General features: G+C 54.8%; 2 protein-coding genes and 1 non-coding gene across 10 annotated transcripts; 2 read left to right on the top strand and 1 right to left on the bottom strand.

Annotated features, from left to right (window-relative positions):
• Positions 1-1,223: 1,223 nt before the first annotated feature.
• Positions 1,224-10,213, bottom strand: PSMB3 (proteasome 20S subunit beta 3). Its single transcript, XM_060646230.3, has 6 exons — positions 10,083-10,213; positions 9,590-9,774; positions 7,723-7,830; positions 3,766-3,943; positions 2,227-2,321; positions 1,224-1,313 (listed from the first exon to the last, which is right to left on the bottom strand). Exons 1-6 carry the CDS (start codon positions 10,083-10,085, stop codon positions 1,265-1,267), a joined length of 618 nt encoding a protein of 205 aa, XP_060502213.1. The 5' UTR covers positions 10,086-10,213; the 3' UTR covers positions 1,224-1,264.
• Positions 10,214-11,034: 821 nt separating this feature from the next.
• On the top strand, positions 11,035-11,108 carry TRNAN-GUU (transfer RNA asparagine (anticodon GUU)). The gene has a single exon. It is a non-coding gene; the product is annotated as a tRNA-Asn (tRNA).
• A 3,549-nt stretch (positions 11,109-14,657) lies between these two features.
• On the top strand, positions 14,658-26,432 carry PCGF2 (polycomb group ring finger 2). 8 transcript variants are annotated; one of them, XM_078437215.2, is made up of 11 exons: positions 14,658-14,828; positions 15,451-20,873; positions 21,493-21,589; positions 21,905-21,960; positions 22,043-22,093; positions 22,291-22,399; positions 22,576-22,630; positions 22,720-22,818; positions 24,105-24,185; positions 24,729-24,837; positions 25,038-26,432. In XM_078437215.2, the coding sequence occupies exons 2-11, from the start codon at positions 20,141-20,143 to the stop codon at positions 25,232-25,234; spliced, it is 1,587 nt and encodes a 528-aa protein (XP_078293341.2). In that variant the 5' UTR covers positions 14,658-14,828; positions 15,451-20,140; the 3' UTR covers positions 25,235-26,432. The 8 variants fall into 8 exon arrangements, with proteins under 8 accessions (XP_078293341.2, XP_078293342.2, XP_078293345.1 ...); XM_078437216.2 differs by having other exon boundaries at positions 14,660-14,828; positions 25,058-25,255; XM_078437219.2 differs by having other exon boundaries at positions 14,662-14,828; positions 20,500-20,555; positions 20,722-20,873; positions 24,729-25,313.
• Positions 26,433-26,490: the final 58 nt, after the last annotated feature.

Raw genomic sequence — 26,490 nt, 5'->3', positions numbered from 1 at the left:
GGCGAGCAGGATCAGCAGCGCCTGGGAATCAGAAATTCCGGGTCCCTCTGCAGATCTGAATCAGAAACAGGTTTTTTTTTTCAATTTAATTCTATTTAAATCCAAACATGAGGTGTAATAATGGTTTCGGGTGAATCAGAGTTTTAACAGGTCCTCCAGGAGATTCTGATGGAGGCTCAAGTTTGGGAGCCGCCACCACAGGTTGGAAGCTGGAATAATTTGGGGAACTTTTTGGAAAGACAGGCACCCAGGCCTTTAAAAGCCAGTTAAATCAGAATCTTGAAGGACGGTATCAAAGTATCTTTGTGGCTAATGTGCACCCAAGGTTAAAAGACACCTGGGTGGCTCAGTCGGTTAAGCGTCCGACTTCGGCTCAGGTCATAATCTCCTAGTTCGTGGGTTCGAGCCCCATGTCGGGCTCTTTGTGGACATCTCAGAGCCTGGAGCCTGCTTCGGATTCTGTCTCCCTCTCTCTTTCCCTTTTCCCTGCTTGTATTCTCACTCTTTCAAAAATAAGCAAACATTTTAATAAAAAACAACAAAACACTGATCCATAAGCCTATTACTTGTAGTTACATAGCCAAATTTCTACCTGAAACTATGAAAGATTTAAGAGTTTTCCTATAGGGGTGCCTGGGTGGCTCAGTTGGTTAAGGGTCTGACTCTTGATTTCAGCTCAGGTCACGTTCTCATGGTTTGTGTGTTGGAGCCCTGGGTCAGGCTTGTTACTGACAGTGCAGAGCCTTCTTGGGATTCTCTCTGCCCCTCCCCTGCTCATGTGCTCACTTTCTCTCTCTCTCAAGGAAAAAAAAAAAAACGTTTTCCTGTAGAATTGAGTGCAAAGCATTCTAGGCTTTGGGGTCAAATACAATATGGGTTTACATCTTTGCTTTACTATTTATTAAAGTCACCCTGAACAAGTTAACTGCCCATAAAAGAAGATTACGTCAGCTGACTTAAGTCACCATGATGATTAAATTCTAGAATGTGTAAAGCACTTTGTGCCGGGCCTACCACACAGCAGACACTCAGCAGGTGATGCGTTGATGTTCTCCCCGCTGGTGTACCGGTAGAGTTGGCTGCCAAGTCCAGAAGAAAACCCAAGGGCTGAGCTACACCCTGAGGAGCTATCTGTAAGTGCCTAGCGGGGATCAAAGATCTCGGGTAAAAGTCCCAAAGACAGAGAAGCAGAAGTGAAAGAAAAAAACTATTTTATTTAAAAAAAAAAAAAAAAAAAAAAAAAGTAGGCTCTGAGAACAGAGGGTTAGTCCATGCGGGCCTTCAGTGTCCTGGTGGTAATCCTGTCCTTCTCACTGCAGAGGGAGAAAAGTCACAAAACATCTACGCCATTCTAGACTGCAGAACGGAGCTGTCCAGCCAATTCTAGGTTTGACTGTCTTGCTCATGTTCCACTAACCTTAGCCTGTCTGCTCAGCCTGGGATGAGGAAGGGGGGAAAGACAGGAGACTAGTGACAGCTCTCCAGGGCTGGGACCACCAAGAGTAAGAGGACGGCCTGACTGCACAGCTGGCCGAAGAAGGGCAGGAGCTCCCCCAGGCCCAGAGGACCAGTCATTTAGGAAGGACGTTTCATCCCAAGGAACATACAAGGGCCCGAGGGTGAATTGTCTGCTATCAGCCCCAGTCTGTTTTTCGTGATAATTGAGCAAGCTACCCCATAACTAAAGGGTCCAAATGCTTATTTGGGGATGTGCCCAAGGAAAGCTGTCGGGAGGACATCTACTTCATCCATTCGGGTTCCTGGTGACAGCTCCAGACGAGAGGAAAGGGGATGGCAGTTAGGGAGCTGGCTGGGGCTGGAAAATCATTCCCAGCGCCCGGAGCACCAGCCAGTCGTGGCTCAGAATGTCACCCAGAGGCGGGAGTTGGGAGAGGAGGGAGTCACCTAGAGTCCTGACCAGTCTGCAGTAGCGCTGCTGTGGCTCATCCCCACACAGGTCCCTGAGACTTTGGGGACACTTCCTACTGTGAGCAAGTAGGGAGGAAACTCAGGGTCATGGAGCCTCACCTGACAGAGGCCAGGGGAACCGCAAGACGCTCCTTGCCGCCACCCTTGGAGAAGCATGGATTTCTGCTATCCCAAGCCTGCCACAAGCACCTTTCCTCCCTCACTCCTGATCAGGGGGATGGGAAGATGGGGTGTTTGTGGGGGAGGGGAGAGGCAGGTGTACGCAAAGCTTCTAGACTTTTTCCAGCTCGTACTCACATGACGTGGACAATGACTCCCATGCCTGACACTGCATCCCGATCCACGGCATTCAGCATGGCTTGTGAGATGGTTTCAAACAGGTGTTCTGGATCCTGCCAACAAGCAGAAGCCTCAGACCCTAACTTGGTTGAACCCTTTAACTCTCTCTTTTCTAGGCTCAAGATCCCCAACTCTGGCCACCCTCACGCCTGAAGTGAGGGACGGTTCCCGGGATGTGGGAAGCCCCCTCGGCTGCTCAGAAGGAAGCAGATTACGTAAGGGAAAGCGAAGCCCTGAACTGCCTCTACTAACCAGCAGTGTGACCTTGGACAAGTCACATGTTCCTTCGCTAAGTTCAATCCCCCTTCTGTAAAATGGGGAGAATCCCTATTTGATTTCCACGTGCTTTAGGAGTTGTCTACGGGCTCTCCTCCTGGGTGTCACACAGGTACCTCAAAACTCGATCTGTCCAACCGTCAACCCACTCGCCAGCCCCCCAAACCTTCTCCTTCTCCTACGTCCTCCATCTTGGTTGGCTTAGTGAGAAAACTCAAGACACCCTCATTGTCTCCACCTCCCTCACTTCTGGTTGAAATGACCAAGTGCTCTAGACGCCAGAGGCACCCCTGCCCCTCCCCTGACGATCTTTGCTCAGGCCTCACTCAGCGCCGCCTGCAGGCGAGCACGAGAGCCTACGGCATCTACCTGCGGGTTCCGGTTCCTACCTACCTTTGACATCAGGTACCGGGGAAAAGTTCAGACCCTGGAACGGCATTCAAGGCTTTTTGAAGTCGCAGCCATCATCTCCCCCCACAGAGCAGCCACAGCAAGCTCTCTCATCACCGAACATACTCGCCCCTCTGGTACCTTGGCACAGGCTGTTTCTTCCGCCAATCAGACCTTTTGTTTCCTCTCATCCTGGCAAACTGCATTTTAACACGCATTTGGGGGTCTGTCTTGCTTCACCAGACTGCAGTGAGCCCTTGAAGACAGGCCAGAGGGGCCCGGCAGAGCTGGCACAACAGCCAACCCTTCCCGTCAGGGACCGTTCCAGTCTTCATGTGTTTTCCTCACACTGCCCCTCCTAAGGTAGACTACGCTGTTATCCCCATTCTACAGCCGAGGTAATGGAGGCACAAAGAGACAAAGTGACATACCTGAGAACATAACTAAGTGACGGGTGGATCCAGGTTTCCAACCCAGACAACCCGGCTCCAGAGCCCATTCCGCTGACCCGCCTCGGCTGTGACCCTACATCTTGTTAAATGTTTGTTCAACGAACGGGTGTGGAAAGCCCGTAAGGAGTTACTCCAAGGTAAGGAACCATCCGCTGTTGCGGCAAATATCTGACCGGGGTCTCCTGACAGATGCTGTTCTCCCTGGAGCCAGCCCGCACCAAGGCCCGGCCGTTTCTGGACACCGTCCCGAGGCCAAGCAGCTGTGGCTCTCTCCTACCTGCGTCACGCTCTTCATCGTGTGCCACATAAACACATTTTTCCCCGATGGCCAAGGGGTGGACACCTCAGAGCCCGGCCCCACTCCATGCCACCAACTCACCATGTTGGGCTCCCAGAGGGACTCGCACATCCCATACATTTGTTCAGAGCAGGTGCCGCTGACCACAAAGTCGTCAGTCACCATGGGGCAGCCGATGAGGTCTAGGGAGCAGATGAAGGGCTTGAAGGTCTTCGGGTCCAACCCGGCGATGACTGGCTCTGTATAGTAGGGGCCAAACCTGTGCAGGCCAGGAGCAGAGAGAAACCAGGACTCAAGAACAATCGCCTTCTTGTTCAGACCTACCCAGAAGACTTTTTTTTTTTTTAATGTTTATTTATTTTTGAGAGAGCAAGCGAGCATGAGTGGGAGAGGGGCAGAGAGAGAGAGAGAGAGAGAGAGAAGGAGGGAGGGAGACACAGAACCCGAAGCAGGCTCCAGGCTCCAAGCTGCCAGCACAGAGCCCGACGCGGGGCTCGAACTCACAAACTGTGAGATCACGACCCGAGCCAAAGTCGGTCGCTTAACCGACAGAGCCACCCAGGCGCCCCTCAAGACTCTAAGAGTCACATGCTCTACTGACTCAGCCAGCCAGGTGCCTCCCATAGGGACAGCTTTGATTCACCCTTCCCCACCTCCTGGCATCTGACAGTGCTTTAAGACTTCTTTTCCCTGACACCTGCCTTCATAGCCTCCGCCCCCCCGACCCTCTCTTCCACTTCCTAGTTCTGGGAATTCTGATTTCTTCTACTCTTCCCTATCCTCACCAAAGTCCTACCACCATTCAATTCTCTATTCGTGTATCTACCTATACCTCCACTCCTTTTGAAAACGGACTTGAAGCAGTTTATAGGAAACACACTAAAAAATAAAAATCCTTAAAACAATAACAAGACACCCAGACTGAACACAAAGTTTTGTTCTGAGTCTCTTGGCAGACAAGGCAAAGAAGGATACTCAGGAAGCTGGGTTATTTTCGTTGTCTGCCTATAGGAAATAGGAGATTATCAGACACTTGTCCTAGACCCTGAGCTCTGAGTAGAATTAATCTCAGAAATCTATCTTAAAATACTCAAAAGGTGGGACACCTGGGGGGCTCAGTCAGTTAAGCATCCGACTTCGGGTCAGGTCATGATCTTGCAGTTTGTGAGTTTCAGCCCAGAGCCTAGAGCCTGCTTCAGGTTCTGTGTCTCACTCTCTCTCTGCCCCTCCCCCACTCATACTGTGTGTCTCTCTCTCTCTCAAAAATAAACATTGAACCAAAAAAAAAAAAAAAAAAAAAAACCGCAAAAGCTAATGGCTGTTATTCTCAATAAAAATAGTAAGTAAAGATGTCTTATGTTTATTTTTAAAAAATGTTTGGGGCACCTGGGTGGCTCAGTCGGTTGGGCATCCGACTTCAGCTCAGGTCATAATCTCACGGTCTGTGAGTTCGAGACCCGCGTCGGGCTCTGTGCTGACAGCTCGGAGCCTGGAGCCCATTTCGGATTCTGTGTCTCCCTCTCTCTCTGCCCCTCCCCTGTTCATGCTCTGTCTCTCTCTGTCTCAAAAATAAATAAACATTAAAAAAAAAAAATGTTTATGTATTTGTTTTGAGAGAGAGAGAGAGAGCAAGCATGAGCAGGGGTGGGGCAGAGAGAGAGGGAAAGAGAGAGAATCCCGAGCAGACTCCCCGCTGACAGTGCAGAGACCAACATCGAGCTAGATCTCACGAACTGAGATGATGATCTGAGCCGAAATCAAGAGTCGGACACTTAACTGACTGAACCACCCACTCGCCCCATCTTGTCTTTATTTACCCATGGCTTATATTGGCTCTCAGTAATACCTGAGAGCATGACCTTAAATTATAGCTCCGTAAGAAATAATTCTAAAAAAAAAAAAAAAAAAAGGTTCTGTCCACTGCTCAAGTTTGCAAATCACAGAATGAGTCTATCCTGCTAGAAAATCCCTGACTTCAGGTGGGCTTGTACAGAACGCTCCCGGTTAGCTGAGAAGCTAGGACTTACCAGGTCAGCCTCAAAAATCCTGTAGTTTTCTTTTTCTTGTTAAAAGATTGTTTTAAGTTACCTCTACGCCCAGCATGGGACGCGGACTCATGACCCTGAGACCAAGAGCCGCGTGCTCTACCGCCTGAGCCAGCCAGGTGCCCCCGTATTTTTATTTCCAGTAAACACGATGGGGCACTGGCTCAGTCAGTAGAGCATGTGACTCTTTTCTTTCTTAAGTTTACTTACTGATTTTAAGTAATCTCTGTACCCAGCACGGGGCTTGAACTCACTACCTTGGTTGTGAGTTCAAGCCCCGTGCTGGGTGTAAAGTTTGCTTGTTCTGTGCTGACGGTACGGAGTCTACTTGGGATTCTTTCTCTCTCTCTCTCTCTCTCTCTGCCCCTCCCCTACTCTCTCTCTCAAAACAAATACATAAACATTCTAAAAAAACAAAAACAGAAACATGAGCCATTATTCATATACTTAAATGTGAGGTAATTTTCACAGGTGTGAAAGAGATTTCCCCCACCTACAATCAGTTTAAAAAATTGTTTAGGGGCACCTGGGTGGTGCAATCCGTTGAACATCCAACTCTCGAATCTGGCTCAGGTCATGATCCCGGGGTCATGGGATCGAGCCCTTCACTGGGCTCTGCGCTGAGTATGGAGCCTGCTTAAGAGTCTCCCTCTCCCCCTCTGCCCCTTCTCCCTGCTCTCTGTAAAATAAAGTTTAATTTTTTTTTTTTAACATTTATTCACTTTGGAGAGACAGAGCGTGAGCGGGGGAGGGGCAGAGAGAAAGGGAGACACAGAATCCCAAGCAGGCTCCAGGCTCCGAGCCGTCAGCACAGAGCCTGATGTGGGGCTCAAACCCACAAAATGTGAGATCATGACCTGAGCCGAAGTCGAACACTTAAACAACTGGGCTCACCCAGGCACCACACTCTAAAAAGTCATCTAAGGAGCACCTAGCTGCCTCAATCAGAGTGGCGTGCTACTCTTGATCTTGGGGTTGTGAGTTTGAGCCCCACGTTAGGTGTAGAGATTACTTAAATAAAAACTTAAGACAAAAATCATTTAAACCTTTTTCAATTTGGGATTTTGATAAACACGGTTACACGCGGCAGACAATTCACAGCTGAGGATATTAAAATACACCTAAAAAAAGGTAACCTTTCTTACAGTTTTTAGCTTTTTAATACTACAAAGGCAACAGTATTGATCCAGGTATGAACATGGCAACGACTCAGCTTTGAAAGCTAAAGAGTACTTCTGTGACTTTTCCATAAAGTTCAAAATTATTTCAAACTAAATGATTTAAAAAGAAATAAAAGGGGAAAAAAAAAGAACTCCACTTGTCATTTTGCTACCCAGTTGTGCCCAGAGATGAGTAGAAAAGTCCCTGTGGGGGGTGCCTGGGTGGCTCAGTGGGTTAAGCGTCCGACTTCAGCTCACGTCATGATCTCACGGTTTGTGGGTTCGAGCCCCATGTTGGGCTCTGTGCTGACAGCTCAGAGCCTGGAGCCTGCTTCGGATTCTGTGTCTCCCTCTCTCTCTGCCACTCCCCTGCTCGCACTCTGTCTCTCTCTCTCTCTCTCAAAAATAAATAAACAGTAAAAAAATTTAACAGAAAGAAAAAAAGAGAAAAGGAAAGTCCCTGGGGGGCTCTCCTTTGCTTCCATCCCAGCTTCTGCACTGGATTCTAGAGCTAGGCCTCTGCTTTCCTCGTCACAAAGTCTTCAAAGAAAACGGACAAAAATTCAGGTACCCAATTCCTAGGTCCCGAGACTCTAGGGCACACTTTGGTGGGGTCAATTCTGCTGCCTGGAAGCAAGTTTGTCTGCTGTGTGCGATCCCTGCCTTCTTCTGAAGTAGCCCTTTCTTTCCTGGTTGGTCGTCAGGCCCACAGAAAACAGACCCATAAAACAGGGTTATCACCCTGCAAATAAGAAATAGGAGAGGGAGGAGGAGGAATCATCCTCCAGCCATGACCACGTGGCCACAAAGTCCCGGGCTACACTTCCACTCACCGTTTCTCATACAAGAGGTTGGCCACCATGCTCATGAGGGTGTAAGGCTTGATCTGCCGACCTTCCTTCAGCTCATACAGGTTCAGCCGGAACTTGAGGCGCTGGGCACTGTGACAGGAGGAGAAAGGAGTTAGGACGTCACTCCTGAAGGTGCCCGAGTGTCCACTCTGCGGAGGGCAGGAGGTACGTAGGGAAACACACAATCGCCACCCTTGCCAAGCAAGACTCCTCTCTTCCTCTCCCGGTGATTTTCTCACCAGAAGTCCGGCCTCATGTCCACGTTTCAGACTTGCCCAACAAAGGCCACACGGCCTCCAGCGCCACAGCTCTGAGCCCAGGACAGGCCCCGGCAGGGAGGAGGAGCAGACCAATGCCAGAAGCAAAGCTGCTGAGTGGGTCAAAGGACGCCAGAACAAAGAGCCTTAGACACAACCTGAGCTTCTCTTACAGGTGAGGAAACTGAGGCCTTGCAAAATTAGCAGTTACCTCCTACAAGCCTACAAAGGCGGTGAGAAAGCCTCCAGAAGAAAAGGAAACGGTGTGAGGGGCGGAGAGGAAGGCTGATGGAGGCCTTTACAGTGACGGCAACTTGAAGCTGTTGCCCTGATGCCAGAAGGAAGCATTTCCAAGTCACGTGTTCTTGAGACTTAGGGAGCTTCGACGGAAACGAGAGAAAACGTTCTGACCAACTTCCACCCACATTAGTGAAGTAGTCTCTTGATCTTCTAAGAACTAAGTCCAGGAACTGCTGTTCTTTGGGCCACCAGCTTCCTGCAGGACCTGCCACTTGTGACATCTTCCCTCTTGAAACCCTAGCCTGATCCTTTTCCTCCGGCCTCTCGTCTTCCCCCACCACTAAATGTACAGTTCAGCTCTCGAACGGCAGCTAATTTTTCTCCTCTATATATTCTGTCCAAAATCTGTTCCCAGAGGTTTAAAAGATCACCGATGCCTCTCTAGCCCCGAGATACGATTTCAAGTTCCCAACTGCCCGAAAGATGTTCCTTAGGTCGCCTCGTCCCTTCAAAATTGGTGTCAAAAATCAGTCATCACCTTCCCCTAAAACTAGCCCGCCCGAATTTCTGGATTTCGGTCAACACGCTCAAATCAAAAATCATCTTTAAGACATTTCTGGATCACCTATATGCCAAGTAGTAATCTAGACACTAGTAACAGATGAAAAAGACACAGAGCCCACCCTCAGTGAATGACTCTTTGGCCTCACAATATCCAAGCAGCCACTAAGGCTGCTACACTCTCAGAAATGCCTTCCTTTCCTTTCCCATCACTACCATCCCATTAGGACAATAACCCTCATACCTTTTTTTTTTTTTTTCCTTTTGGACCAACATAATAGCTACCTCTTTCATCTCCCAGACTCCTCTTCCTCTTAAATCACAGGGCTTCTATCCACTAGATGAGGAATCTAGCAGTTAATATGCACTCATCTTGGATCAGGTATCTTTCTGTATCCCTTTCCCAACTAGACCTGAAGTTATTTCGGGACTGAGCACAAGCCCCAGGAAGACCTGCATTGAGATCCTGAGTGACATGCATCAACTTGCACCTTGGGCAAGATACTCTAAGACCTTCAGTTTTTTCATCTGCAAAACGGGACGGCAGCATGGTAATGTACTTAAGCGGTTTAAATGAGTCCCTGCATGTAAGGTGCTCCGTGCAGAGAAAATGAGTAAATGCTGGTGAAAGCTGGCTAGGATACAATTCTTTATGGCTTACGGTGTGTCCGGCAAAGTCTCTGATTCACTGGTGCTGTTTGGTAGATGACTGATACCTGGGCCACTCAAGACACCAGGCAAGGCTAGTCCAAGAAGAGGCCTGCGTGTGGGCGGGGACCCCCGACACTTACACAGTCTGGACATCGGTGGCCAGTCCGGCCAGGCCTATGTACAGCCGATCGCCCATGGGAAAGATCTTCTGGAAGTCCGTGGTCACCATCTGGGCCTGGATCCCGAAGCGCCTGTCGGCAGCGATGGCCACACAGTTCTTCCCCTTCATGGCCATGACGGCCCCTCCGTTATAGGACATAATAGACTGCGGCAGACAGAGCGGAGGAACTCAGCGTGACGGGCCAAATGCGGCCAGAGCCCCCGGCGCAGCCCCTGATCCGAAGGCTCCTATGTGCACCGTCCTCCCCTCTGGAGGCGCCTGGACACCCCGAAGCCCAGCTGTGACATTAGCGCTGTGCAGCTGCGGGGAGCCGCCTTCGAACCCCTGGTCCTCACCGCGGTCGGCTTCCCTTCAAACGACCACCAGGCCCTCTCCGCCTCCCAAAGCTCCCGTGCCCCCTCCCCGTTCTTCAATCCCTACCCCGCGTCCCTTCTCCTCGCTCCCCATCTCACCATGACTGCGGCGTACTGGGACCTGCAATCGCCACAATTCCACTCAACCGGCTGAGGCCCCCCACTGCACAACCACTCTTGCTGCCTTTTCTCTCTCCGCCCAAAGGCCGACCCTTCCGGGACATTTTGACTTCCTACTGGCTGTGCCTATCTGTCAGTCATCAGAACCGGAGTTTGGTTGAGAAGCCAAAACCGAGAATGGGAAGGCGGAAAGTGAAAAGTCACTGTTGAGTGCGGAAGAGCCTGGCGCCGCGGTGCAAGCTGGGATCGCGGTGGACCGGGACTCCCGGCTCGGAGGACCTGGGCTGGGACCTGTGTGCACGTGGGCTGGTGAAGCCCAGCATAGGGGCTGCGGTCCCAGCTGAAGGACCACGGTGTTGCGATCGCGCCGTGTGGCTCGGGTGTATTACGCTAGCTTGTTTCATTTATTCTTTCCAGAAATCCTTCCGTCTCTTATGTGCCAGGTACTATGCTAGGCTCTGCACATTCGCTGGCCTAGAACGGTGCCTGGTCTTTAGGAGGCGCCGATTCAGTACATAGTTAATGTTTCGAGGGGGAGGGACAAAGGGAGGGCGTCGCGGATGGGCTGCGGCTGCAGGGGTTCAGGTTCAAAGGGGAGATTTGGAGACCAAAGGTGGTTATACTTTTTGAGACCCCCCCTCCCCACGTATCCCCAAGACCCAGGTCACCCTAAAAAAAGGACGTTTCGGGCTTTTCCATCTTCTTATCTTCCCCTAAGAGCGATCCAGAGGAAGCCAGCGACTACCCCTCCCAGAACCAATAAAGGAGGGACGTAAAGGTCCCTCCTCCTCCCTTTCCTTGATTGGGACCTTTCCCTTTCTCCCCAGGGCCTGACTGCTTTCGCCCGATTGCAGGGTTTCCGTTGGATTCCTGCGCCGTCATAGGCTCACTCCCATTGACTCGGCTCACCGCCACGCTGGCAGTTGTCGCAGTCTCTGTGGCGCAATCGGTTAGCGCGTTCGGCTGTTAACCGAAAGGTTGGTGGTTCGAGCCCACCCAGGGACGCTGCCTTTTTTTCTCCCCCCTCTACTAAAAGAAAAACCTAAGCGGTATCCTCCCAACATCTAAGATGCCAAATTCCGTTTTGAAACGGCAGATGTTTTTATCTATAGCAAGTCAGAGGGTCATTGTGATTGAAAATTCCTTGATGTTCAGTCAATGATGGGATTATTTCTCCAGCACTTTCCTCCACCGCCTACCTCCCACCCCGCCCCCAGGCTGGATTGCAGGAAAGGCAAAGAGAGGTTTTTGTCTCGCTGTGCAATACGTTTCAGGTTGCATTTTTCGTAGGATTAAGAATGAATTTACAGTGGAGGTGGGACAGTTTTCCATTGTCTGCCTCAATCGATGTTACCCTCTCGAAATATTATGTTTGGAAGGGAAGAAAGGGGCGCCAGAGACAAAGGCAGGGAGAAATTGTGGGGTGAAGCAACAGAGGTGAGATACAGAGCTGTGAGAGACAACAGAGTGGTGATACAGAGAGACAGAAAAGGGAGATGACAGGGAAATAGGTGCGGTGAGTGGAAGGAAGACACCAAGAAAATGGAGGGAAAAGAGAAGCAGTTCATATGCGAAGCCTCCAAAAAAGGAAAACAACAACAACAAAACTGTTTTTTCTAGAAATACAGAGCAGTGGGGCAGAGAAGGAGAAATAGAAGCAGAAACTGACAAACGACATTGTCTTGGGGAGAGAGAAGGAGCGAAGGACACAGAGGCAAAGACAGTCATAAAGTCACTAGAGGAGCCACCCTCTCCTGCCTTTGTCATCATCTTCTAGGGGATCTTAATTTCACAGTAGCTCTTGGCATGTGCCAGAAATAATTAATTAGATTTCCCAGGGTTCCTGCCCTCTGGAGGCTTCTAGTCTGTGCCAGACACAGTGATTCTTCTGATGAGAAGTCGTCAGCTAGAGACCCCTGTGAGGTCGTACAACTAGCACAGAATGCAGGGGAAGCATTGGCACCTAATGGCAGCCGGAGGCACGTTCCAGGATGAAGAGCTAAGCAAAGGACTCGGGCAGTTCTCTTGGATATCTGGCTTCTCCTCAAGATTGGGCCCAAAGGACACCTCTTGTGAAAACCTTCCCCAGTGCTTACCCACCCTTACCAGGTGCTCACAGGGCTGGTGCGGGCAACCTGGAGGGATACCCAGTGCCATGGAAGCTAATGGGACAGGCTATGTAAACCCACTGGGCCGTGAGCTCCTTGCAGGCTAAAGCATGGCTCATCAGCTTTAGGTCTCCAGTACCTAGTACAGTATTTCACATTGGTACATGACAGGTGTTTCCTTGTCAAGAGACCAGAGAGCTTCACATGTGAGAAAGATTGGCTCTCAGAAAGTTCTCCTGATAAGTCAGAAAGGCCAGGGAGGTGGGGACTGGTTGCCCAGGATGGAAACGATTAAAACGAAGTTTTAGTGAGTAATGGGGTGTTCATCCCTCTGTCTTGTGGTTTGCTAGTGACTGACGCTTAATAACTCTCTGAGGAAGGAGTGGATGGACCCGCGTGAGTGTGATGGGCCCCCTAGCTGCAACACTCCGGGATGAAAGGACCAAAGTGTGGATTTACCAGCCCTCCTCCTCCTGGCTGATACCTGTCCCCCACCACCACCACCCTCCGGTACACACACTTGGAAGGCAGCCCAAGTGCCCCTGTGGATCGTGTGTAGGATGGAGGTCTTCGGGAAGCCCCTACAGGTTTTTCTTGCCCCATGAATCTTTTAGCAGGAAAGGAGTGACACTCCCTGCTGCACTCCCCTCCCCACAAGGCAACTGGGGGGCAGTAGAGGATGCGCGAGTCTTCCCTGGCAGAATTCAGGTTGCTGTCGACCCACTTGCCCTGGGGACAGTGGGTGTGTCCATGCCAAAAGCCCCCTTTCCAAGAGGGGCAGCAAACTCCTGGTATTCCCGCGTAAGGACAGGGGAGTAGGTGACCGGGCTCTCTAACCCCTCCCCGCATCTTCTCCCGCGGGTTCTCAGAGCACCCCCTCCAAGAGGAAATCTCTCCCGCCCATCCTCTTCCTCTCCGCCCCCATTTGGCTGCTGTGGGCTGAAGGCTGAAGCTTCTGAGGTCACTTGGCGGCCAATGTCCGCAGGTCTCCTTGTCGCCGGCCAAAGGGTGAAGGCATTCAGTCCAGGGGGCCCGGCTTCGGGGCGGCCTGAGCTGCGAGCGCTTAAGGAAGCAGGAGGCAGGCGCTACGAAGCTTGCGGAATATTTGTCTCCTAATTTCCTAACTCGAGCCACCCACCGCCAGTGCACTTAATGGCCCTTCTGGCCGGATAATCAAGCTCTCTGGAGGGACAGACCCGGTGACCATCTCTAATAAATCTTGAATAACGAATAAGCGAATCGACCGTCCTAATGAGGCAGGGCCCGGGTCGTCGCCGTAACGGAGTATCGATTGGCTTTCCCGGCGCCAGCCTCAGCCGCTCCTCCCTGCCTTTCCAAGCCTCCCTCTTCGTTTTCCCCTCCCAGCGGGAGCCACTGGGGACGGGAGCCCGAGCGCTGGGAGGAGCCGGGAGCGACGGTCGGAGGCGGACTGGCACCAGCCGCCTTTGCGCTCGCCCGGCTCCTCCCGCCGCCGGGGCGAGGGAGGCGCACCAACCGCGCAGAGCTCGGAGCGCCCCGGCGAAAAATGCGGGAAGCAGCGCAGGGGAGGAGAAAAAGCGCGGGCCCGCTTTCGGGCCCCGGCGCCTGGTTTTCTAGTCCGGTCGGGCCTCTTGCATTCGAGCGGGTTATTGTGTCCCGGACCGGGAGTGAGTCCCGGTCTTCTGATGGTCTCCCAGCCCAGGTTACGTTCCATTCTTCTCCGCTCGAGCACGCGGGAGGCGCCAGCCTCCACCCCAGCAAACCGCCCCCCCCCCCCCCCACACACACACTCAGACTACCCCCTCGGCCTCTCCCTCCGTCCCCCGGCAGTTCGCTTCCCCCGGGCGCCCTGGCTGGGTCCCGGGCGGTGGCGTTTTAGAGCCAGTGATCCCGCCGCCGAGAGGGGCCAGGGGGGTGGGGAGGACACGCTCTCTTCCCACCGTTGCAGTTGTTAATTTTAAGGGAGTGTCACTTAGAGTGAATGAAAATACCCTGGACGCGTGGCCGGAGGTGTCGAGTCCCCCCGCCGGAACCCAGCGCCCTTTGGTCTAGGCCGTGTAGGACTGCAGAACGAACCACATCTCAGCCCGGTCCCCCTCATTTCACCATTTTCCAGGCGCCCCAGCTTAGGGGCGGGGATCGCAGGGTCAGGGGGTTGGGGGGCACACACACAACTTGGGGGGGGGGAGGGTTAACTGCAGAGGTTAACAGAGAGGAGGATACATCCTCCAGGGTCAGGGTCTGTTTGGGAAGAGCGAGGTCGCGTCCTCGTTTAGGGGGCCCGGCACCCGGTGTGGGGGCAGCCGCGTTAGCCTCTCCCCCTCCTCCTCTTCCCCTCTCCGCAAACACCCTGAAGGAATGAGGTCACGTGGGTGAGTAGTGGGCGGGACCTACTCTTGTCTGGAGGAAAAAAAGCCATTTTGTACCCCCCCAGCCCCGGTCCCTCCCCTCCCCCCTCCGTCCCCTCCCCTCCCCTCTCTCCCTCCCACCCCAAGCCGCTTTCACAAACTCCTTTCTTACCGTAGGTTTCTCCCCTCCCGCCGCCAGAGCGAGCGACACGGCTGCGGCCCCCCTCCCCCCCCTTCCCTCCCTCCCTCCCATCCCCCCCTCCCCGAGACCCACCGGACCCCGAACCCAGGTAAGTGGAGGCAGACTCCCTGTCCTTTCCTTCTCCGCAACTGGAACGGGGCTGGGGGGCCGGTGCATCCCTCCTTACACACCCCTGCGGGAGGGGGAGACTCCGAACCGGGCCTGCTTCTCGCGTCCCCGCCCCACCCCGCCAGCCCCTATCCTAGCTCGCCCCGTCCGCCTTTCTTTCTCCCTTTTCTCTCCCCTTTTCCCTTTCCTCCCTTCCAAGATGGCCGAAATGGATTCCCCCTTTTAGCGATTTGGCGTCTCCCTCGACCACCACCTCTTTGTGCCGCAGCCCCCTCGCAGACCTGCTCCTGAGGTAGCGAGGGGGAGGGTCCGAGGCAGCCACCAGGGCTGTGGGCTGCGCGCGGGGCCGGATCTCTGCCCCCCTCGCCCGCCCCACGAGCCAGAGCGGCCTCTGGCCCTGCCCCACTACCCCTTTCGGTCTGGGGAGGGGTCGCTCTCTGCTTCTTCCGTGGGCACTGGGGCGTCGTGGACGCGCAGGGACTTGAGACCGGGAGGAAAGCGACATGCCTTTTTGATCGCTGCGGGGCCGGGGGAGGGCGCTCCTCCATGCCCGGGTCCCCGGCCTCTCGGGCACCTCCCCCAGCGGGTCCCTTTCCCCCCAGCCCCGGACTGGGCGCCCCGCCCCCTCCCCGAACCACCCGGGCAGAGCCTCTTTCTCCGGAACACCCCTCCTTGGGCTCCGCCGAAAGTTTGACTCTAGGGAAGGTAGGAACGGCCACCCGGTAACTGAGGTCCCTGATCCTCTGACCCAGGCTCCGGGGGAAGCCCGGGAGGAGGGAGTAGAAGGGAGAAGGGGGGAGAGTTATCGCGATATTTCCCATCGCCAGCGGAGGCAGGAGGGGTCTGACCGACTGGCCCCTCTTCCACCGAGGAGCCGGGCTGCCCCCTCCCTCCCCCGGCCCTCCTTCCTCTAGCTCTGAGGGGGCGGGACCTCTTGGCCAGCAGACACCCCTGCCCCTCCTGTCTCCACAGTGGGCCTAGGCATGCCTCTCCCCCTCCCCCACTGCCCCCATCTGCCCAGAATTGCTTCGGATGGCTTGAGGTGGGGAAGGAAGAGGCCTGGGGGTGGTGGATTTGCCTGTAAATACCGTGGAAGTGTTACCCCGCGCTTCTTCCTGGTCTTTGTCTCTTAGAAGAACCCCCACCATACGTATATATGCCTCAGTCTCTCCTGAGCTCCCTGTTGCTTGGGGGGGCGAGAGGGGGGGAAGTAGGGGGTCTGTCTCCTGGTTGTCTCCCGCTGTCTTCTGATGCCTCCTTCTCTGGGCCTCTCGCAGTTTGTATCTGTTCCTGAAACTCTCATTTCTCTTCTTCTCCCCGTCTCCACTCTGTTCCAAGGTGTTAGTACTTGGAGAAGGAGCATAAAGCCAGCTCTGTTGCAGCTTTTGGGTAGGGAGGTTTTCCCAGGGGCTCCCTGGTTTGGAGTTGGAGGTTGTGGCCTTAGAGCTGTCTTTGGAATGAGGCCGGAAACAGACCCCAGGTGAGACCTGGGACTCAGTATCCACCCTGTGTGGCTTGAGTGGAGTTCAAGTTGGAGTCTTTGGGGGTGGGCAGGAGGGCGGGGGGGGGGGGCTCTCTGCTGCCCCTGGCCTTGCCTGAGAGGTCTAGGTTGATGGAGCTGTTGCCATGGAAATGGAGACAGCCTGAACAGGAAGAGGCTACATCTTTGTGCAGGTCAGATGCCCACCCTACTCCTCCAGCCTCTGGCCCCCCGAGTGGAGGTTGGGAGCTGCACTGCCTTTGTTGCTGGAAGACTTATGTTATAATTTATCCTGGGTGGACCGGGGATGCACAAAAGGTTAGTGTATATTTCCAGCTCTGGTTTCAGGCAGGGATGTCAGACGGTGTGCTGCTGGGGTGGGTGGGGGTGGCTTATACATCTGGCAAGTGTGGGCCTGGCTCTGGTCTGGCTGTATGTGTGATGGGGTGTGTCTGGCCTGGTGTGTGTGTGTGTGTGTGTGTGTGTGTGTGTGTGTGTGTGTGTGTGTGTGTAGTGTCTGTCTGGCCTTGTGTGTTGTGTGAGAGAGATGGAGGGGGTGTGTCTGGCTTTGTGTGCCTCTGTGTATATTCGGCAATGTGTAGCTCTGGGTGTATATTTTGGGTTTTGTCTTTGTTTGATCTTAGGAAGCTGAGGGGGGAGAGCAGAGAGGGGACAATGAGCCCGGCTTCAGGAGACTAGAGGATGTTTTTGACGCCGCTGGCAAGGAGGGGCAGGTCCCAGGGTCAAGGATCAGGGAACATTGAGAGGTCGACATTGTCCCCAGGCGGACCCCTGTGCTCCCCCTCCATACACAAATACACAGAGCTTGTGCAGTTGGACCCACACAGCTACCAGAGGAATGTACCTAGTACATTCTGGCTCACTGTGCTCCCGTGGAGCCTCAGTTTCTCTAACTGTTCCGTGGAAGTGGGGTGAGGCAATTAGTCTCTGTCCCTCTTCCTGCTTCAAGGTGAGAATGTGTGCTGATGGTCATGTTTGGGCCAGACTCTGACCTCCCCCAGAAGGCTCACTGAGCAGTCTTCTAAGGAACCTGGAGTCCTTCTGCCTTCCACCTGCCTGGATGGAGTCAGGCCAGGCTTATTGGTTTCTTAGATGAGAGGGGAGCCTGGCCTGGGTGCCAGTGTGTAGAGAGCACTGGAACAGGAGCCAGGCAGATTCTACTCCTAGGACTGCCACTGCGTTACTGCATGACCTTAGCTAAGTCACTTCTTTCCGAATTTCTTCATCTGGAAAATGAAAGGATTGGACAAGACGCCTTCTAAGATCCCTTCTACTTCCGCAGTTCTAGGTGTCTGCATGTGACCTTGAGTGACTTTTCCTAAGACCTGGTGATTTTCTAGTGGGGAGTGGGGCTAATTTCATGTGCAGGAAAGGCAGAGCAGAGAATGCTGTCGTGGGGCATCTGAAGGAGCAGAGACCTCTGGGTTATCAAAGACAGCCTGTTTTGCAGAAGAAAATCAAAACAACGCAAAACAAAAACAAGAGAGCCCTATAGTGCAGAGAGCTTCCAGAAAAAGACTGGCTAGAATGGAGAGATGGGGGTGGTCTCTAATTAGTAGGGGCTTTGAAGAAGAGGAAAGACAAAGGTCAGGCTTGAATGGCAAGGAGGAGCTGGCGCTGGGTGCTGACCCAGGCTCCTTTCTTTCCACTGTGGCCAAGACCCGGATCCCCAGGGGCCAGGATGGGCTGCCCAGCCATCATGCCCTTGCAAAGAACAGTGGTTTGGGGACAAAAGGTGTTGAATGACTTGGCTGCAGTTGGGCATGGGGGACAGGGCACAGGTCCGCTGTGGTGGTGTCGGTGGGACTGACCTGTTAAGGTCCCCAGAGCTCCACAGAGGCCACTTCCAAATGGCCCTTGGCTCCCTTTTCTGCTTCACAGAACTTCTCTGTCTTTCTCCCTCACGCTGTTTCCCATCTCCCAACCTCTTCCCTAACGTGATGACAGCCAGAAGTCCAGCCACCGTCACCCCTCTTCCCTCTCCTTCCCACGATACACCCGCCAGTTGCAGCTGGGAAGGAATTGGGTGTCAGGTGTGGGGGGCGCACAGTGGGGGAACCAAGCTCCTGTTTACAGTTGTTCTTGGCACCTGCTGGCAGGGCCCTGCAGGTAACCATGGCAATCAGGTGAGGAGCCAATCAGTGCTTGTCCCCACCCCCAGCCCCAGAGGTAGCAGTCTGAGGCCCCTGGGGATAGGGTGGGGGGAGCTGGGAGTGCGGGGCGAGGGGGGCCTGCTCTTACACCAGACAAGGAGGAATATTTCTATACAGTCAGCTCCACAGCTCCTTCCTTCTCCCGCGCATCTAGAAAGGAGCTTGAGAGATGATCTTGGTCCGAATTCTCACAAATGCTCGCGGAAGTGAGAGGGTAAAGGTCACGGCCCCTTGCCTAGGAACTCCTGCGTGTTGAGGCCACAGTCTACCTGGCAGGAACTGCATGGAAGTTCTTAAGAGCCAGTGTGTGTTGTGCAAATGCAGCCAGTGTGTGAATGAGGTGACTGAGGCAGTGGGAAGCGCCTGTGTGTTTGTGTGTACGTACGTGTGCGTACGTGAGAGGGAGAGACACAGCCGGGTGTGAGATGCGCCGATAGCAACCAGCATCGACCAGAATGTGTTGTTTCTGTCTGTGCATGCACACAAAGGTTCATTTGGATACACACACACGCACGCACGCACGCATGCACAGGTCAAGCAGTCGTACAAAGTAGTTTTGGAAGCCCAGACATCACGTACACATCCAATGGATATTACACACACTCAGCGACACAGCCACTTGGAGTTTGTTCTCTCCTCTGGATGGTTGTAATAATATTTGGGCATCTTGCCAGGGACAGGGTTACTATGGAAACGACCAAACAGTGGAGTAGCCAGCAAGCCTTCTGCGTAATTGTTAAGGGGGGAACCCTTGCAGGGAGGCTGGCCTAGGCCGCCCTCCTTGGGACAGGAGCCCCTTTCCTTCCTTAGGCCGCTGTGTCTCCGCTGGCTCTCTGGGCTTGCTTGGTCCCCTGTCTGCCCTGCAGACTTGGTGTCTCTCCCGCGTGTGGCCTTTGTGTCTGTCTCTCCATCTCTTTGGGTCTCTGGCCAGCCTCTGTTGGCTGTTTGGGTCCTGGCCAAACTCATCCTGGGGTCTCTATAGAAACTGTTGATCCTGGCTGTGAATTTCTGGTCCTAGAAAACCCAATATGGTGGCTTTAGAAATCTTTCTGGAAAGGAGAGAAGGGTGTATGTTGTGAAGGAGTCATTGGGGCTTGGCCACTCTCCCAAGCCCCACGCCTTGGGCTTTTACTCTGGGAAAGAGGAGGGAGGGAGGGAGGAGCCTTCCCTTCTAGGTGCAGGTTTGGTTTTTATACCGAGAAGTTAGGCATATCAGCCAATTCAGAGTTGGGCTCTGACTGACCTCCCAGGTCCCTGCCAAGGCCTGGCTGGGTGCTCGGGGCTGCTGCAGAGAGAACTTTCTGCCCAGCTTTGGCGGGCATATCTCTGAGAGCCTGTGGTGTGTCACTGGACAGCCTGGGGACAGGCAGCCGGCGTGGCAGCAGTGTCCACGTGGAGAAATTGCTGTGCGTGCCTGGGAGGGAGGTCCCGGACTGCGTGTGGGACCGGGGGACTTGCACGGTGGGCCGTCCAGCGGGGACTGCGCAGAAGGGGCAAGAGCAGTCTTTTTTGCCCAGGCTCTTTGCCACTACCTGCAGGGTCGGGGCTGGGGTCAGGCTGGAGCTGCGTGCTCCCAACTTCGGGCGCGTAAGGACCATCCTCCGTGTTTCCTGCCTGAGCGCCAGGCCTGGAACCTGCATGGCCAGCATATGGTGGACCTCCAGGGAGCACTCCGGGCCCAGTCTGGATGTAGAGCTAGAAGGACGAGATGGTGGGGTGCTCCCTCTAAACCTAGGGTATCCTGTGGCCACAGTGTTTCCGGGACTGCCTTCCTGGGGGAAGGGTGATGGGGTGGAAGGAGGGGAGGATGGAGTAGAAAGACCGAGGCAGGGGCCTTGCACCTGGGTAGAGGGGGGGTCTAAGTGTCCTCAGTTCCTAGCATTCACTTCAGTGAATGTGGATTGGGATCAGGGACATTTTGAAAAACTCTGTTCTCTTCAATTTTCCTGCCTCCTCTGGAGAGTTGGTCTAACTTCATCTTTCCTCCTGCTCTTGAGATGGAGCCCGATGGTGTCGCTCAAGGTGGCACGCATCTCCAGAGCCCCCTTACCTGGTGAATACTCAAGAGGGGCCAGGAGGAGCCAACCCCATGCACGTAGCCAGTCTGGCCTCGGAGGCAGAGAGCAAAAGCCTTGGGCTTCGGGACAGACGTTGGGTGGTGTGGACTGTGGGAGGGGCTCTTGGGCCTCTGGGTTTCTGATCCCACTTTCATTTCTCAGGGTGACGCTCCCCAGGCCCCCTGCCCCCCACCCCGGCATCATGCATCGGACCACACGGATCAAAATCACAGAGCTGAACCCTCACCTCATGTGTGCCCTCTGCGGGGGGTACTTCATCGACGCCACCACCATCGTGGAGTGCTTGCATTCCTGTGAGTTGGGCAGAGGGGCCGCTGCTCAGGACGGGCAGTCTTTGGCCAGGTCGGAGGGGCACTGCCTGGGGAGGGCAGAGCACAAGGCCCTGCCCTGGAGAGCACGCGCGTCCGTGCACCCCGTGGCGGTCCCTGGCCGCAGAGAGACTCCTGAGGGGCAGGGGGGAGACTGGAGGGGTCAGCCTGGAGGTTTATTTCGGGAGCTTTCACCTACCTGACCCCTCGGTTCCCTCCTCCATCCTCTGGCTGGAGCTGCAGCCCCCGAAGATGCACGTGCCCCCTCACGTGCCCACTGGGCTCGGTGGCAGAGGTCCAGGACCCTGGGAGGTGTCCAGCAGGCGGGCTGTTGTTTTGTACTCCATCGGACTTGGGGCGCCCCTTCTGCTTGGTACATGACACTGGCCTGACACCCGCACGCACGCACTCCCACGGCCCCTCCTCCCCCAAGGACGGAGGAGGGGTGAGACCAGGACCACGTTGAGCCTTTGAATGGGCTGAGCTGCGGGGACAAGGTGGAGAGGAAGGGATACCTGAATCTGAGCAGAGGCCATCGGGGGCTGGTCCTGGATTACGAAGGGGGCTCTGACTCTCCTTTCTTTCTCCACCCCCCACCCCCAAGTCTGCAAAACCTGCATCGTGCGCTACCTGGAGACCAACAAGTACTGCCCCATGTGCGATGTGCAGGTCCACAAAACCAGGCCGCTGCTGAGCATCAGGTGGGCCCGGCGCTGTCCCTCCCGCCCGCGCCGACTCTCTGGGTCATCTGCCCTCTGTCCCTCAGCCCTCTTTGCATCCTGTAGCCAAGGTGGCAGGTGGGGGAGAAGCACAGGGCGTCGACGCAAGGCCCCTCCCCCTCCCTCTGTGTCGTATCCGGCTTGTCTAGGCTGAGAAGTACTGGAGGGGTAAAGACCGGGCCTCTGGGGACCCTGGTGCCTGTGCCCCGGATCTAAGGAGGGGAGGTGGGAATAAGGGTTCCTGGCTGGGGAGAGCAGGGTGAGGTGGTTGCTGACGGGACTCCGTGCTTTTTCCAGATCGGACAAAACCCTGCAAGACATCGTCTATAAACTGGTCCCTGGGCTTTTTAAAGGTATCTCCCCCCGCTTCATCCTGCCCACAGCCCCACGCTTCCCTGCCTGGTGCTCCATCCTCACCCTGCTTTCCTCTTCCAGATGAGATGAAACGACGGCGGGATTTCTATGCAGCATACCCCCTGACCGAAGGTGAGTGTGTTCGCTTGCCTGTTCCCCTGAGCGGGCGGTGCCGCCCCGGGCTGTCCGCCCTGCACGTGCCACTGCGTCACCGCCCCGGCCCAGGGGATGGTTGCGCTCCCCACCCCCCGAGCTGTGAGATCCAGGGTCCTTGGTGGGGCTCCTGTCCCCGTCCTAGGCCAGCCCCTCAGCTCTCTCTCCTTCTGCAGTCCCCAACGGCTCCAACGAGGACCGCGGCGAGGTCCTAGAGCAGGAGAAGGGAGCTCTGAGCGACAACGAGATTGTCAGCCTCTCCATCGAGTTCTATGAAGGTGTCAGGCAAGTCTGAGCCACGCCTGGTTTTGGGGGTCCTAGGTTGGGTCGCCCCTCTCTCCCACCCTGGCCCCCTTCCCCTAGCAGGAGAAGGTGTCTCCAGGAAGGTCTTCTGGCTGTGTGTGTTGGGGGATCCTGCCTGCTTCAGGGTTTCCCTAGCTTCATTGTTTCTCCTCCCCCAGGGACCGGGAGGAAAAGAAAGGTCCTCTGGAGAATGGGGATGGGGACAAGGAGAAGGTGAGTGCTGGGGACCTGCCTAGGGGTGGGATGCGGACTGGGAGAGCGTGCCTGGGGTGGACCCCAGCCCTTGGGTGCTTCTCCCTCAGCAGACAGGGGTGCGGTTCCTGCAATGCCCAGCAGCCATGACCGTCATGCATCTCGCCAAGTTTCTTCGCAACAAGATGGATGTGCCCAGCAAATACAAGGTGAGTCCCTGGGCCCTCTCAGAAACTGAGTGCCTGTTGTGTGGCTGCATCTGGCAATCTGTGCATCCCAGCCACTGTTCTGAGCAGGCTGGGTGACACGAGGACCTGCGTGGTTGTGTAATTGAGCTGAGTAGAAGGGTAATTGAAACCAAGATTAGGGTGGAGTAGTCTTTGTCCGTTGAAGCCAGTGTGCAGAGATGCACGGGAACCAAGACGGAGTGTACGTGTATGTGTGTGTGTGTGTGTGCGCGCGCATATGTGTGTACATGTGCATGCTTGCATGTTCAGAACTGTGCCAGAGGTATGTGTGCAGAAATATAGGGGGTTGTCTGGGGCCACCTAGCTGAAGGAAGGCCAGTCTGAAATTCCACTGGAGGTCTTGGACAGCACTTCTCGAATTCGAATACGTCACTGGTTCTCTAAAGATCTTGTTAAAGCATAGATAGGTTCTGCATTTCTAGCAGGTTCCCAGGTGTTGCCAATACTACTGGTCTGTGTACCACACTTTGGGTATCAAGGCTCTAGGACAACGGATCCCAAACTTTGCTGCAGATCAGAATCGTGTGGGAGGCTTTAAAACTTGACTCATGTCATACCAATTAAATCAGAATCTCTGGTGAGATCCAAGCATGTGTTGTTGTTTTTTTTTTTTTTTTTAATTTTTTGTTAATGTTTATTTTTGAGAGGGAGAGACACAGAGCGTGCGTGGGGGGAGGGACAGAGAGAGGGGTGCAGAATCTGAAGCAGGCTCCAGGCTCCGAGTTGTCCTCACAGAGCCTGATAGGGGGCTTGAACTCATGAGCGGTGAGATCATGACTTGAGTTGAAGTCGGACGCTCAACCGACTGAGCCACCCAGCTGCCCCAAGCATGTGTTTTTTTAACGCGTCCAGGGTCATTCCACTGCAGCCTGGGCAAGAGCCAGTGCTCTGCGAGATCTTTCTCACCTGGGCTTTTTCTTTGCCCCCCCCCCCCCCCCTTGTCTCTGGAGGACCTGCCAGAGATTGAGGGATTCAGACAGCTGTGTGGATGGCGGGAGGCAGGGGTTGTTAATGATGTGGGTATCTTCTCTGGATCCTTCCTTCTCCGTCTGGTGGTCTGGAGTTCGGTTGGGACAAGCATGACCGGGAAGTCAAACCCACCACAAAACCCCAAAGTAGTAAGGGAACACCTGCAAGTCCCTCCTCCCCATTGCCCCACTTCCCACCCCTAGCTAGGAGCCTCTCTGCCAAATGGCTGGAGCCTTGAACCCGAACCGGGTAATGGTGTTCTCCATCTCCTCCTCCAGGTGGAGGTTCTATACGAGGATGAGCCACTGAAGGAGTACTACACTCTCATGGATATAGCCTACATCTATCCCTGGCGGCGGGTGAGCTGGGCGGGAGGGTGCAGGGCGGGGACAGGGCCGGGAGGGGAGCCCTGCAGGGTCTGGCATTGGTCTGTGGCCACAGTGACCACATAGTGACCAGTAATCACGGTTCATGCCTTGTCCCATGAGCTGGGCATGTCCAGGGTGGTCTGCCACAGTAGGCCGGCCGCTTCCGGCCATCTTCTGATGATGGCCTCCCACACTCTAAAGGGAAAAAGGACCCTTTGGCAGATGACATGCCTTGATTTGGGGCAGAAAGCAGGGTCGGGTGGCCGTGGAGGAGCGGATGCTGCTTCCTGCCTTCCAGCCTCTCTCCTCTCCGGTCTCTGGCCTTGGACGTTCTGTCTGCCTCTCTGGGTCTTTGTGTGCCCCTGTATCTCTGGCCTTGCTTGGTCAGTCTTGTTTGCCTATCTGCTCCTCTCCAAGGCCCGGGCCCCGTTCCTCTATCTGGGCCCTGTGGGGTGAGGGTTGGGTAGCTTCCTGGGTGGCCTCTTTCTCCCGACACCCTCCCCTTCACTGCCTCTCTGCCCCCTCTCCCTGCAGAATGGCCCTCTCCCCCTCAAGTATCGGGTCCAGCCGGCCTGCAAGCGGCTCACCTTGCCCACAGCACCCACCCCCTCGGAGGGCACCAACACCAGCGGGGCATCTGAGTGTGAGTCAGTCAGCGACAAGGCTCCCAGCCCTGCCACCCTGCCAGCCACCTCCTCCTCCCTTCCCAGCCCAGCCACCCCCTGCCATGGCTCTCCCAGCTCCCACGGGCCCCCGGCTACCCACCCTACCTCCCCTACTCCCCCTGCGACAGCCAGTGGGGCCACCACAGCTGCCAACGGGGGTACCTCGAACTGCCTGCAGACACCATCTTCCACCAGCAGGGGGCGCAAGATGACTGTCAACGGAGCTCCTGTGCCCCCCTTAACTTGAGGAAAGGGACCCTCTCCCTCCTTTTCCAGCCATGCCTCTCCACCCCTCCACTTTTTCTGGGCCCCTTTTCCACCTCTTCTACTTGCCCCAGCTCCTCCCGCCTTAGGGGTGGGGGGCGGGTTTTATAAATAAATCTATATATATATGTACATAGGAAAAACCAAATATACATACTTATTTTCTATGGACCAACCAGATTAATTTAAATGCCACAGGAAACAAACTTTATGTGTGTGTGTATGTGTGGGGGGGTGGAGTGTTCAGTTTTAGGGGGTCTTGTGTAATTTGCCCTGCTCTTATTTTGGGGGCGTCTGGCGGTGGACTCGAAGGGCCACTTGAGGCTCAGTAAAGCTCTACTCCATCATCCTGTTTCCCAAGGCAGATGGGGTGTTGGGGGAGCCCCACCAGCCCCCAAAGCTTTAGGCACAACTCCAGCCGGCTGTGAACGGGGTCTACCCTCTCTCTTTCCCCATTTTGGCTGTTGTCCGGCCCCACCAGCACCGCCCCCCCCCCCATTGTTGAATGTCCAGAGACTTGCTAAGACAGTGCCTTTTACAAATGCAGTCTATCCCCTGGTTCTGAGGAGTGAGTGGGTTGTGAAGATGGCATCTCCCTTACCTCCTCCTCTTGCAGTGGAAACTTTGTGCAAAGAATAGATAGTTCTGCCATTTTCTTTTTTTCCCTGTGTGTGTGGCCTTTGCATCATTATCTTGTGGAAGAGAAGATTCGGGCCACGGGAGGCCTCAGCCTCAGCCCTTGAAATTCCACCGTGGCTTTAGCAATGTGAACTGCTTCACCCCGTTCTGCCCCTGCCCCCCACCCCACCCCGAAACTCTGACTAGCAAGGCTGGGAGGAAAGTCCCATCTGGGGGCCTGGAGTGCCGTGGAGTGGCGGAGTGGGGCTAACCTCAGACAAGCACAGACCCCAGATTGTGCCAAAGGCCAGCAGCCCTCCAGTCCCCTCCCCACCCCCAGCTGAGGCAGAGTCAAGAAAGAGCGACAGAGGCATCTAAAAGCACAAGAAGACAGAAGCCTGTAGGCTCTGACCTCTGCTCCGTCCCGCGAGGGCAGTGGACTGCCCCCTGAAGGGCAGACCCCACCAGATTCCTGCCCACCTGTTTCCCCTCCAGTGTACATAGATCAGATCGGGGAGGAGGTGAGGAGGCTAGACTCCCTTGCAACCTAGGTGTTTGGGGTTGGGAGCCCCCCCCCCCATCAGGTTTGTCTGTGTTTGCACCTTGTCCTGTGTCTGAGGTGCTGTGACTGTACCCTCCTGCCCTGGGACATTTGTATCTCCTGGCTTTGTAATAAATGCTGCATACTCTCTGGACCTGTAGTTCTTTGGGGGACAGGGAAAGTGGGGGGGGCGGGTCCTTTGCCCTCC

This window comes from Panthera onca, chromosome E1 (genome assembly GCF_046562875.1).
Source record: "Panthera onca isolate mPanOnc1 chromosome E1, mPanOnc1 haplotype 2, whole genome shotgun sequence".
Classification (NCBI taxonomy): domain Eukaryota; kingdom Metazoa; phylum Chordata; class Mammalia; order Carnivora; family Felidae; genus Panthera; species Panthera onca.
This window is presented reverse-complemented; position numbering and strand designations above follow the sequence as displayed.

Coding starts and splice junctions, on each gene's coding strand:
- PSMB3 (XM_060646230.3), bottom strand. Junction 7,831..9,589: donor GCCACCGATGTCCAGACTGT/GTAAGTGTCGGG, acceptor CTCCTGTCACAG/TGCCCAGCGCCTCAAGTTCC. Junction 2,322..3,765: donor CCCTCTGGGAGCCCAACATG/GTGAGTTGGTGG, acceptor GCTTGTTGGCAG/GATCCAGAACACCTGTTTGA.
- PCGF2 (XM_078437214.2), top strand. CDS start 20,141: ATGGCCAGCATATGGTGGACCTCCAGGGAGCACTCCGGGCCCAGTCTG. Junction 22,094..22,290: donor AGCATACCCCCTGACCGAAG/GTGAGTGTGTTC, acceptor CTCCTTCTGCAG/TCCCCAACGGCTCCAACGAG. Junction 24,186..24,728: donor ACATCTATCCCTGGCGGCGG/GTGAGCTGGGCG, acceptor CTCTCCCTGCAG/AATGGCCCTCTCCCCCTCAA.